The sequence below is a fragment of the Labrus mixtus genome, chromosome 16 (assembly GCF_963584025.1).
Source record: "Labrus mixtus chromosome 16, fLabMix1.1, whole genome shotgun sequence".
Lineage (NCBI taxonomy): Eukaryota > Metazoa > Chordata > Actinopteri > Labriformes > Labridae > Labrus > Labrus mixtus.
The window spans coordinates 9330586-9344105 of record NC_083627.1 but is presented as its reverse complement, the minus strand read 5'-3'; the positions used below and the strand labels follow the sequence as shown (position 1 = coordinate 9344105).

At 44.7% G+C, this 13520-nt stretch overlaps 1 protein-coding gene across 1 annotated transcript in view; it reads left to right on the top strand.

Annotated features, from left to right (window-relative positions):
• LOC132991164 (ubiquitin-conjugating enzyme E2 E2-like) overlaps positions 1–7960 on the top strand; it is a 66068-nt gene extending 58108 nt beyond the window's left edge. The window contains exon 6 of the mRNA XM_061059792.1: positions 7205–7960. Within this exon, the coding sequence (XP_060915775.1) occupies positions 7205–7302 (98 nt within the window). The 3' untranslated portion in view covers positions 7303–7960. The remainder of the gene's footprint in view (positions 1–7204) is intronic.
• The last annotated feature ends 5560 nt before the right edge of the window (positions 7961–13520 follow it).

Here is a 13520-nt window from a genome sequence, read left to right as displayed (position 1 = left end):
TGTACTGGATTTACTTAAAAATCCTCAAAAGATTGTTTTAGAATTGACTAGATGTTCTGTAGATGGTATCTTATATTAATTGGTGCATTTTCTTATAAGTTTTAAATGTATGGGATATGCCTATTGATAGATAGGAACTTTATTAATCCCTTGGGAAGGTTCCTCAGGAAATTCAGATTCCAGCAGCAGGTAACACCAAAGGATAGAACAGCACACAGATACAAAAAATAATCCATTGAAACACGTCAGACATTGAATAAAGGCGGCATTACACAAAGGTGCAAATCAATGGTGCTAGGCAGACACGGTGTGGTGTGGACACGTGTCACACAACTTCTCCCTGCTGTTTTAAAAAAAAAAGCCTGTGGATGCAGGGGTTTGGATTGGGGACCGGAGGGTCTCCAGCCTTAAAAAGTCCGGATGTGGACCAGGTCTGGAAATTGGTCTGGTAGCTGGAGAGGTGCCAGTTCACTTCCTGAGCACTGCCGAGGTGCCCTTGAGCGAGGCTCCTTCTCTGACGCTCCTTCATGTGCACTCGCGCAGCGCCCCACTCTGACATCTCACCTCAGGATCCTGTTGTGTGCACGTGTGTGTGTTTCAGAGTATGTGTGTGCACAGAGGCGCCGCTTTGTCAACAGGCAAACTGCTTGGGGCCCCCCCCCCCCGGCCACTTAGGGGCCCCGAGGTCTGACAAACTTTAAACCACAGCAGTAGCACAAAATGCGCAAATTTTGCAATGACAGTAGGAAACCTCCCTAATGGGGCCCCATCTGACCGCACTTACTCTCATTGCCCCGCTTAGCATCTCATGTATTACTCCCGTGAAAACCAACATTTGTCAATGAAAATCACTGAAGGATGATGAAGATACATACTCTCAATACATCTTTGCCTAGGGCCCCAACAGACTCGAGAATTGCCACTGTGTGTGTAGCATGTCTCAAGAGCAGATTGTAAAAGTGAATTTCCCCTTGAGGGCTTAATAAAGGATGTCTTTCCAACATTCAGTTGTTAACCTGCAGTGAAATATTCACGAGTCGACATGAAGGAAAGTAAAACATTGAAGGCCACTGGATTCGTTGAACTCGTTCGTTTCCCTCCATTGTGAAGGGAAACACATTTTACTGATTGAACCTGAAAGGAATCTGTCTTTCAAATGGAAAGCTTGAAATAAATAATTAAAGCTTAACTTTCATAATGTTGAAAAGTAGTGCAGTTTGAATGTATTAACCTTGTCCCATTGTAGTCTTTAATGTGATGACTCAAATAGCATACAACCTTAAAGCAGTGTATTAGTGTCAGAGACAAAGTGTGAGGGCTATAAACCTTCTTCTTCTTCTGCTGACGGGATTCAGTGCCTGCAGGTTCTCTCCGTGTGTCTCTAAGAGAAGCTCTGTTTGAGGGAATGTTCCACACTTTAAGATGCTCGTTGTCTTCAGTGTTCTGACTGTTGATAATTAGAATTACTTGTTTGTTGAATTACCAACCCATTCCTCAGTATGTGCAGCGTTACGTCTCCGCTGTGGTGTTGTTCCTGTGTAACCCACCTTCTCTGAAGTGTAAGCATAGCTGAGTGAAGCCATGAGCAGCTGCACTTAGGGGTTCATAAGATCCCAGGAGATCTTCAAGGTCACACAGGAATAGAGAGAACCACTTATAAACACCAGGTTACTGCCTTTACGAGGTCGATTTGATGCTCATTTTCGGCTTTTTTTTTTTTTTGAAAGATTACTTTTTGGGCCCTTTGTGCCTTTAATGGAGAGATAGGACAGTGGATAGAGTCGGAAATCAGGGAGAGAGAGTGGGGAACGACATGCGGGAAGGGAGCCACAGGCCGGATTTGAACCTGGGCCGCCCGCTTGGAGGACTATAGCCGTCCATGCGCGCACTAACCACTGCGCCACCAGCGCCCCCATTTTTAGGCTCTTTGACGTGTCGATGAAGTGATGGATTGAAGTGACCAGATGCTCCGTACGTTCCCTTGTCCCACTTCCTGTCCGGGTTGATCTGCTCTGCTCAGCTTAGTGGAAACACGAGCAGAGGCGTTGCTTGTCAACAGGCAGGGCAGGCACATGCGTAGGGCCCCAGACCAGTAAGGGGGCCCGTGAGGCCTGACAAACTCTAAAAAAGAAACCTAAAGAAACCTTCCTAAGGGGACCCCATCTGACAGCACTCATTCTCATCGCCCAGCTAAGCGTTGCAGCATTACTGCTGTGAAAACCAAAGTTTGTCAATGAAAGTCAACAAAGCAGAACGGAGAGGAATTCTCCGTCTATAGGAGAAAAAGAAGAAACAAGCAGCAAGAGGAAGAGGAGTAAACATCGGGACACTGTGGCAGACATAATAGTGAGAAACGCTGGTTTGAGGGCCCCCCAAGTGATTTTCGCTGAGGGCCCCAACAGACTCTAAAATTGGCACTGAACATGCAAATTGACTAGAGAGACACATGCACATGGATCCTCTGGAATCTACCAGAGTCACATAGAGACCGTGCAGGTGTAAAACAAACCTACAGTGGGTTAAACAACGAGCAGATCAAATAACCATTTTTCCATATGATGGTTCCAAAACACCAAGCTCTCTCAAAATATGTAAAAGGAAATTAAAGACTTGTGTTTTTAACTTTTTTTTCCCCCCGTTTGTTGTCATGGGATGCAGTGTTTTTGCGTTTGTCTTTTTATGTTCTTATTTTGCGTCAGTTCGTTTCCCTGTGGAGCACCTTGGGCTGCATGTTTGTCAGGAAATTGCTATTTTAATGAACTTGACTTGGATGCAAATGAATGGTAATGGGATATTTTTGCCCAGGAGTGGTTGTGTGGATGGAGATCAGGTTCTAAACGTTGCTAAAACATGAATCTGCAGAAAGATCAACTTCATTTAACAGACACTCTTCTTTTTTTTCTTCTCTGCCTTTAAAAAAAGATGATTTCAGACGCCTTTAGAACTTCATTTGAAGCATACTGGAGCCTTTCTAAAGCAAACATAACAGACTTCTCTTTTATTCCCATCCCTTATACAAGCTCAGTGTGGAAACCATCATTTACATAACATTTGCATCCCCCCCCCCCCGTCTTACAATGATGTTCTGTAACAGTGAGCCGGAGTATTCCTGCTCCCTTCATTGCAGTCAAATCAATATTTAACCAGGCCTGGCTGGCTAAACACAACGCTGTAAACAGCTGACACCGGTCAACGAGGAGACATTTTTAAAGCTAATTGGATCCATAATGGTTCAGTTTACCAGCACAGCAAAGAAAAACGAGAGGTGAGGGAATTCAATCCGTCTTTTTATATGACCAGTAAAACCAGCCCCCTTTTCCAGTTCAACATGTCCTACGTTAGCAACGTGATTAATGTGTGTTGAGGTGTGAGGTTTTAAATTGAGCGAGCAGAGGTGGCGAAAGCTGTTAAAAAAGAAAAGTCCAATATCAGAGAGAGAGAGAGAGAGAGAGAGAGAGAGAAGTGAGAAATGTGCCAGAGAGACTTAAAACGGGCGGCAGAATGACAGGTGATTTCAGAGTTGAATAAAGATGGTAACAGAAGAGCACGAGCGATAGTGAGGATGGTGAAGTCCTCTGATGATAGCTCGTGGCCTCTCTGTGGGGAACGCTCTTTGATAAACCTCACGGCGGATATTCTCCCTCCGTGGGCGAAAAGAAAAAAAAAAAAAAAAAAACGAGAATAGCTTTTCCTCTCCTCTTCTTCCTCCACGTTTTTCAGATGCAGGCGAGAGATGAAATGAACCGATTCCTTTAAAGTGCGATACAAAGGAGGCTTGATTGACACCCCCCGTCGCTGCCAAAATATAGAATAAAATTTAAAAAAAAATGGCCACCCCTCCTTTCTGTTACCCACGCACTTTCTGCCTCTTGCCTCATCAAAATCAGTCCGCCCGCTGCACTTTTCTCCACTTGTTTAAGTTGTTTTTTTTTTTGTTGCACCCAGCCTCGAGAGCTGAATGTGGGAACCCTAAAAATATCCTTCCACCTCCCTCCGTCTGAAGTCGCTCCTTTCCCATGCAGGCGGAGATCATTGGCATGTGGCTCATTAAAGGGAGGGAGGACGATGGAATGACAGTTAATCAACCCTCCCCGAGGCCGCCGTCATGCCGCACCGAGCCCTGCACATCGTCCCACAGGCACATTTCTACCTCGGGCGGCCCAGCAGTCACATTCCTTGTCAGAGTGTATCTCAGGCTCAAATCCAGCCCAGGGCCTCTGTCTGGTGTCAACCCTTTTTTCCTCTCTGTCTTTTCCTGTGAAACGTCCAAAAAGTAATCTTAAATTTTTTAACAAAGCCAGAGGGATTCCTCATCCTGCCGCTGCCGCTGTCTCGCTGTCTGCACCGCCTCGTATATCTGACTGATATGTGCGGATATCCGGCCAGTCTTTTATAATAAAAGTGTCGGCTTTTTTCCCTCCGTAGCTTCGGGGGGTGTCAGTTTGTCAAACCTGTAATAACACAAACCTCAGCGCGCCTGAAAGGACGGCTTTGCTATCTGGATTGATATCAGAATGTGTGAGATAAAAACAGTTTTATGTCCTCTGCCGCCCCGAAGTGCGCTCTCTGCTCTGATCTGAAAACAAGTAAACAAACCCTGAAAAAGGAGCTGAGATTGCTTTAAAATGACTCCAAACAACTACACGCAGCATTTTCTGTCCCTGGGATTGACCTGTTGGTCCAACTGCTCCAATATTTGTCTCCTGATCTTCTGGATTTTCTCAACAGCAACAAAAAAAAAAAACTCTACATCCCCAATCCATTGAAAACAATCATTGTAACAGTGAGCTACAAATCCACTTCTTTCCCCCAGCATCCAACAGGCTGTTTTTATAAATGCACATCTCTGTACATCCAAAGTAACTGTGAGACAATGTTGACGTCTTGCTTAGGCAGAGAGGTTTGTAAAATACAGGCCCAATCAAGTCTCCTCTAGTTTATTGTTCAGTATTATGCAACTGTCTTTCTGTCCCCCTACACTCATTTTTTGTATCCTCTAGCACTTGTACTTTTTCCACACTTTTGCAACTATAAAAAAAAAAAAAAAAAAAAGAATAGTCCAACAACGGCAAAAACGCTGCAACAGTCCAAACAATTTCTGTTGGGACCATGAGGCTGAGAAATGGCCATCGGTGTTTCTGGGTTGGTGTACTTTTGTTGCAGTTGCATGCATGAATTTCTACTTATTGCTTCACTTTTTTTTTTTCTTTTTTTTTTCATCTTCAGCAGCTTCCGTCATTGCGTTTGTTTTCATTTTGCACGTTTTTTGAATCCAGGGACCTGCTCTTCAGGTGGAAGAAGATTTTCAAGGGTTTGCACTGGTTGGCCGTCAACAATACACCACCAGATGCTGCTCAAATGATGTGAAGTCTTACGTGTGGAACAGAGCCTTGCTGCAGCTTCAAATCTGACCGTTTTTTTTTTTTTCTAGTCTGGAAAGGACAGTCTTTTAGTTTTAGCACAAACTGGTCAAACGAGGGAAGCATGACACGAAGCCGCCTTAGGCTTGTGAAAGACTTCCTGAATCATCACGTCAGTCGCATCAGAAGTGAGATGCTTCCAGCTGCAGGTCAACACGCTGTGATATGTGTGGATTTATTCATCCATAAATATGAGTATAAGCCTGTAAAAACCCCCATCATCGAAACCCTGTCAGGGATTAGAGCGGGGGGGGGGGCTGCTTGTGTTGCTTGCTCAGCCGAGCTCATCGCACCGCTCCGTCAGCGTGGCCAAGCCCCCGCGGGAGCAGAGCAGGGTGTGTGTGTGTGTGTGTGTGTGTGTGTGTGTGTGTGTGTGTGTGTGTGTGTGTGTGTGTGTGTGTGTGTGTGTGTGTGTGTGTGTGTGTGTGTGTGTGTGTGTGTGTGTGTGTGTGTGTGTGTGTGTGTGTGTGTGTGTGTGTGTGTGTGTGTGTGTGTGTGTGTGTGTGTGTGTGTGTGTGTGTGTGTTCCTCTCTATGTCACCTCACTGAGAAATTGACCAGCAGGATGAGTCGAGCATCAGCGTGATCAACGGAGGAGCCGGTGGGGATTCATAACGGAGGCTGTTTACTGACCGTACGGGTTTGAACCAACAGACACGACGGCGGCTGCTGCTGCTGCTGCTGCTGCTGCTGGACCAGCTGTGATCACCTGTAATTTACAGCAGCGAGCACATTTTACAGAGCTGTCGATGAAAAGCGGCTGTCGGCGGCGCTGTCCGTCACACGCTACAAGCTTCACTCCGCAAGACGGAGCTCCATTTGCTTGACGCACGGCTTTTCCTGCGGCTTCTCATAGGTTCTAATAAAAATTCCCATGCATGCTGATGAGCAGAGGTGCTCGTCGGCAGGTTTCCGCACCGTTTTAGGCTCTGATGCGCTGCGTCAGGTAATTGGATGTCAAACAGTGTGACTGGGGACTGTGTAAACATGCTCTGTGTCCTTATACATAAAATATGACTGTCACAGATGTGGATTTCTAAAGGCTGAAATAGCGTCCCCCTCCCCCTCCCTCCGTCACACAATCTGATGTTTACATTAAAATGAACTAAAACAGTCTGTTCCCTTTGGATGGCACGAGTTTCTACATAAAAGTATAAAAATCGAATAAGGGTACATGAAGAACACAAACTGTTTCTTATCTATAACAGACACATTGAAAACGTCTCTGCCCTCTCCCTAGTTGCACCAAGACTCTGGAAAAATCTGCCAATTACATTTTAGAACACCAGATTCTTGAGTGCTTTAAAAAACGCCTCGGGGCTCTTTTATTCCCCTTCATATGCAGCTGAAAGCTAACTGGACGTGATTTGCATCTTACCTTCTTTGATGTTTGAAGTCTTCATCTCTCTGCTTGAGTGTCTGTCTTTGTAGCCTTCTCCACATTTGCACAAATCGCCTGACAAACTTTTCAGGGTGAGTTTCTCCTGCGACCCCCACTAGTAATATTTCTGCAGAAAGTCAGAGTGAGAACGCAGCAGGATATAATCAGGAGAATTCCCCTCCATTGAGTCGGGGGGGGGGGGGGGGGGAGGTGATTGTATGCATGCAACCGGTACGATCTCTGTCCACTCTGTGATTAAACTCCTGCACTCAGTTTTCTGTTCCTCAGTGTGTTCTTCTCCGCTCTTCTGTTGATATCATGAATCCAGGAACACCTTTTAAAAAAAAGTGTAAAGAAACAAACGTATAGAAACGCTGATGTTTTCTGTCTTTCTGTGTTGACAGCTGACCCTCTGGTTGGAAGCATCGCCACACAGTACCTGACCAACAGAGCCGAGCACGACAGGATAGCCAAACAGTGGACCAAACGCTACGCCACATAGACCTGCACGCCTCCTCCTGGACCCCCTCTGCCTACCTTACACACACACACACACACACACACACACACACACACACACACACACACACACACACCACCACCATATACCCCTTTCTCCTAAATCTATGGAAGCACACCCGCTCCTGTCATCCACCCCGCCCCCCGCCCTGTCCCGCCCGCCCGCCCGCAGAAATGAACTGTTATTTGTTCCATGCTGACTTGAAAAGCTTCTTTTTTATACAAAGAGTCTATTGGGATCGTATTTTCCAATACACTGAATGTTGATATGGTCATGAAAAGCTTTAATACTGTTATTGTTCTCGTCGATTTGTTGTTCTTCTTATTGTCGTTGCATTGTTTATAACATCGTCGCCACCCTCGTCGTATTATTCCCGTTTTATGTGATGGTTTTTTCCGTGAAAGCGCTCGGACCGAGCGAGTGCGTTTCTTTGTTTTCATTTTCTTCTCAGCTCATGGTCGATATTAGTGCATGGCATCAGGATGTGTGTTCATGCAGTGGACATGTAGTCATGGTATTATTTCCGGCATGGAGTGAGCCCATCACCATGTATGACGATAGTGGTAGTTTGCTGTACATTTAATGCCTTGTGAGAAAACATACTCATTGAATACTCGATTAAACACTGGCTGTAATGTGATACTCTCTGTCTCTATTCCTTTAGTGTGACTCTGTGTGTGTGTGTGTGTGTGTGTGTGTGTGTGTGTGTGTGTGTGTGAGAGAGAGAGAGAGGTTCGAGTGTACGTGATTACAGTGGGTGCAGGCTCCTCGCTCAGGACCACTTCCTGTTAGAAATGACGGTTCACCACAGAGAGCACAGATGAGATTGTGAAAGTGATGTTGTGTGACCTCATGTTAATTCTCCTGTGACTTGAATGAGGGCTACTCGTACAAGAGCGATATCTCATCTACTTGAATAACTGAACACTCATTTAGTTTTTTCATGAATGGGAGTTTGAAAAAAAAAAACAATGTTTAAGACACTGGAAATCCTGCAGGGGAATGTGATGAACCAACCATGCAATGAAGTCGTTCATGTTGCAGACACATCCGGAGGGGTGACTACAGCCCTTGGTCTTTTAGTGGAAAAAGGAAAGAAGAGGCGGAGGCGACAAATAAGAAACCGCTCAAACGGGTGAAAGCATGGATGCTACAGCGGCGTGCTCAAGGGGCTTTCCTGAACCTGCGTCGAGAGCTGGAGATGAATGAAACCTCCCAACAGCCAATCAGAGAGATTCCTCTCATCGGCCGCTGACGGGTGGCGACGGAGCCGGACACGCTGCAAAAAGTAGGGCGACGACCTCTCGCCGACGGTCCAACTAGGACCGGCAGCCGGCGATCTCCTTGGTGAATCGGGGGCCTTAAAGGTGCGATGTGTGAACAAGCAACCGACATCTCCTGCCACTTTTCTAGAAATTTTCAGGAGGGCGTAGATGAAGTTACGAAATATGGCAATTGAAATTCAACTTTGAGCAACAGTTTGAAGAATTGACAGATGAAAATAACACTGTCAATCAAAATACAAAACTTCTTTTAACAGCTATTATATGAGAGGCGGCACAGCTGCAATCATGTTCTTACTCATCAGCCAGGTAACAGTGGATAAAGCTACAAAATAATCCAATAAAACATGTCTGCCTGTATTTTATTGGTGAACTGCCGGACACTGTTTCAAAGTTTTTTGATGCGCTGGAGGGTCCTTTGTTTTTTCTGTCTGATCCCTCTGTGTTGCCCCCCCCTGCCGTCCTCACACAGGGGTCTAATGGAGGTGAATAAGGAGGCTTTGTTTTGTCACGCTGGGCTGTTGTGTCTCCAATACGTGCCCTCTGGCTTTGAGAACAGCATGACTTTATCTCTCTACATCCTGTTCTCTGCTGTTCCATAATGGGCTTTAGACTTTATAGGGTGTAAAGAAAACATTTCCTGCATCATCACACCTCCAGTACCGGCCTGCAAGACACTGAACGGAGGGCTTCGTCTCTCCTCGTGCTGCTTAATCCAACTGCCGCTCCTGCTCTCTGCACAACAAAAAAGGCACCTCGATTTGTCCGTTCAGGTGAACGCTTTCTGCTCTGATGGTCTGACTTTAATGCTTTGACGCCCCTGTTAGCTAAGGATGTGGTCAAACATCACCAGGACTGTGTGAAAAAAAAAGACGTGCTGCTCTTCCAAGGTCACAACTCTGAGAGCTCTGGTTTTTATTACCTATTCATTTTATTTCCAAAACTAAGGTCGATTCAGAGTTGAATTTAATGAAAGATGTCTTAATTGTACACGTCTGTTGTCTTTTTTGCACATTTATTTGTACCCATTCTTTTTTTTTTCCTCATGTTAACCTTTTTTTTGTCTATGCAGGATCACTAATCAGCATTCAGACACCCTGTTAATGCCACACTTAAAGGCAGGGTTGGTCATTTTTGAAAAATAGCATGATTTTGAAAGAAGCAATCCCTCATCCATTTGTGCTCCCTCAAAAGCCACGCCCCTCACTTACATGCACTCTGAGTGTGGGCTAGTGCATGCAAAGGGGTAGAGAGCGAGCAGGGAGACAGGGAGGCGTGTGATTGGTTCATCAGGTTGGTACCTCGTGGCAGACATTGGTCAAAGTTTTTACATTCTTACAAACTGCTACAGATGACGGATTTTCTTTGTTCCTTTTTCAGAGAACATGAGTTATTGATTTCTGTCAGGACCTAAAGACAATTTCAACCAAAATCTTAAAAAGTGGATCTGGAGAAAATTACCAACCCTGCCTTTAACTAAGCGCGCACTCACACTAGGCAATCCGCACCGTGCCCAAGCACTTTTCACCCCTAAAGTCCAGTTCATCTGACTGGTGTGAGTGCTCTTCCTTGGCCCTGGCACACTTGGAGGAAGTGTGTTTCGGCAAGGTACAAATTCAGGCACGAGCACAGCCACGGATACACGTCCCGGAGTGTTCAATCGTGCTAAAGCGCGGCACGGGAAATCTTTGCCTAGTGTGAGTTTGCCCTAAAAAGCTGAGGAAATTAGCTTTGTAACTTGCTCTAAAAAAAAGGGTTTCCTGAATCATCCTATAGGACCAGAGAGCTTAATGTGTCTTTAAATTATTATACAACCATACAATATCCATCCTTACATCAAGCTGTATTTGACCTTTTCTCACATTTATTTGACACTCTCCTCTAATTGTCCAACCCTGATGTGTTTGTAATGAATTAGAAATGTCCTAAAGAGCACAACTCTGCTGATTGCTCGCTCGTAACTTCAGTTCAAATGGCACATTTCCTCAGTCTGCAGCTTTGAGCTGAAGCACTAAGTGGCACTACATTTCAAACACCATTTGAGTTCCCCTCAAAGGAAAGCAGCACAGACATTATGTCAAGCTCACCTCGTGTGGACGGAACAGTCCAGGTTTAATGTGCTGCAGGTTTGCATGAAAGCAGCCGGACTGTTAACTGCAGACATGAAAGCCTGAGTGTGAACTCCTACACGCCCTGATTTCAGGGAAAATAGTCTTCCATAGAAACAGGAGTTATTACTGGAGATTGAGGGGCTTTACAAGAACCATTTAGAGCCGTGCACTCCTCGAAATCCTGCTGATGTCGTTGTTCACACATGCACCTCACAGCGGAGATAATCACATCAGAGACTATCCAGGTTGTTCTCCTGAGGCATGATGTAAAAGAACGACATGGAAATGGAGGACGGAGCAACAGTCAGCTATACGATTCTATAATAAGAATATTTGCCTTCATATCAACGCTATGTGTAGTTCCACAGATTCACAATATCAATCAAAGCTTGCTGCTTTGTTTTTTTTTTTTGCCCGTGGTGTGTTTGTGACTTTCAGGGTTCCTGGAGCCAGCCTCAAGCGGACACTCGACAAACTTCAGGATTTTGAAGTTTGATCTTCCTTATGGCTTAATCTATCCAGACTGGAGGTTGCCGCTTGAAAGCATCACAGGACCTGCAGTGTGAATTCTCCTCGATTCTGCCGCGTCAATTTCTACTTTTTTTTTTTTTTTTTGAGCGATTCCTACATTTCTCAGAATGCCTCTTGCTACGGAACAGAAAAGGAGAGTGAGTGCGCCGCAAAAAGTAGCTGTTGTCTGTGTGTGTTTGTGTTTGTGTGACGCAGCCTCTCAGTGTGTATGAAAACAGAATCCACCAGAGAACAAACTCACACTTGTTGATGTTTCTTTTCACAGCAGACGTGTCCGCCTCGCTCTGAGCAGCAGACAAAGCTTTTCTGTGTTTTTTTTTTTTTTTTTCTTTAAGGCTCGGAGTACGTTGCAAAACCAGCAAAGTGGAGCAACAGTGGCAGAGTTAATTATGGTTGACACATCGGGGGAGGGGGAGGGGGGGAATCTTCCTCCCTTTGCCCCCCCCCCCCCCCCCCCCCCCCCACCACCACCACCACCTACCCCTCACACTCTGTGGTGGGAGGGAGAGAGAAAAGACAGAAGACAGAAGTGATGCAACATTTACCAAAAATCAACACTAATGGTGTAATAACGTTAAAAAAAAAAAAAAAAACCCGCTGAACAGGTAATCCCTGAATAAGATAATTTAAAGAAAGAGATTATATCTAAAATGTTCACACTGCATACATTTAAGAAGAAAAGCTTCATCGGTCTGGAAAGTTTTCCACACTAAAGGAACTCAAAATGTTGCTCAGTATTTGAAGTGTGGATTAAACTTTAGTGACCTCAGTGAAAGTTGTAATGGTCTTTGGGTCCCAATTACAAAATATACAGATTTATTTTCACAGTTCTTGCACATAAAAAAAGAAAAAGAAAATGAGTAAGAGCTGGTTGAAAACGCTCTGCCGTTTGTCTCTGAAGATGCAAGAGAGTTAGCCAATCGCTCCAAAAATGTGCTAAAAGTGTGACTCTATAACTCTTGCACACGTCTCTTAGAAGCCACTTTGTTTAACATTAATTTAACCGACAGCCCATTTCACATGCCAGGCCACTTCAACATGCGGCATAATGGCCTTTTTTAAAACTGTCACTCTACTCTGCCCTTGTTTTAGTGGTAGGATAGAAGTTAAACATTCACTTTCAATAATTAATATTAACAAGCAGGCGAGAGTATCCAAGGCAGCAGGGATGTAATAAGCAGGAGGAAAGTCTAAGCGGCAGTGAGGTTAGAGTAAGTATATTAAGTCTTCACATTAAGACAGGTCTGGGTTAAAGGGATTTCTTTCCTGATAATGGGCTGAAATAAATGCTTCTAGCTTGTGATTCTTTTAAAACCTAATTTCTGTCTTTTTTTTTTTTTTTTTAAATGTTGTCGTCTCTTTGACATTTGAATTCTTTGGCGTCACCCTCTCACACAGACTCTTGTTTAAAGATAAGAAAGAGATGAATGTAGATGACAATGTCAGGGACGCCTGACTGCTGCTGGACCAACACTTCCGGCGAGAGGAGGCACGCGCCCAGCGGCAGCGTCAAGTTCACGTGAATCACTCACTATCGTCCCGGATGCAGGCCTGTTGAGCCCTGACAAAATAAAAGCACCAAACCTCGAGGAATGCGACTACTCGACAAGGCTTCTCCTCAGCTCAGGGATGGATTTCTGGAAGGGGACCTAAGAATCAGCAACTGGAAGTAGGCTATACAATAACCACATAAAGACCTCAGACAAATATGAGACATGCTAAATGAAAACACAGAGAGCCTCAATAAAAACAAGGAGACAGGCATCAACAACAAAAAAGATCTGAAACAACCGCAAACATACACAGACCATTCTTAAAGATAACAAAGATGACTACAAAGACCCAGATAAACGAGGAAAACACAACACGAGTACAAACAATTCAAAACAATTTAAAAAAGAAGCAAAACAACTTAAGGGAAACTCTAAGCTTACAAACAATGCAACCCCCTGTGGCTGTGGCTCAGTAGAGTTGTTGCCTCTCAACCAGAAGGTCGAGGGCTCGATCCCCCGCATTGCTCCCGCTGCTTCAGTGGCGGTGTATGAATGGATTAGTGTTGTACTTACTCTCTGATGTACGTCGCTTTGGATAAAAGCGTCTGCTAAGTGAATTGTAATTGTAACCCGGATTGTCTTTTCTTAAAAGGTGCGTAAAGGGGGATCCGATCAGCCTACATGGGGTCTCCTGAGATAGTATTATATGCCCATTGCATCACTCAGTGGCACTTTTGACATGATTTTTTATAAATAGGCCGAAATTAAATTGTTTCAGAAAA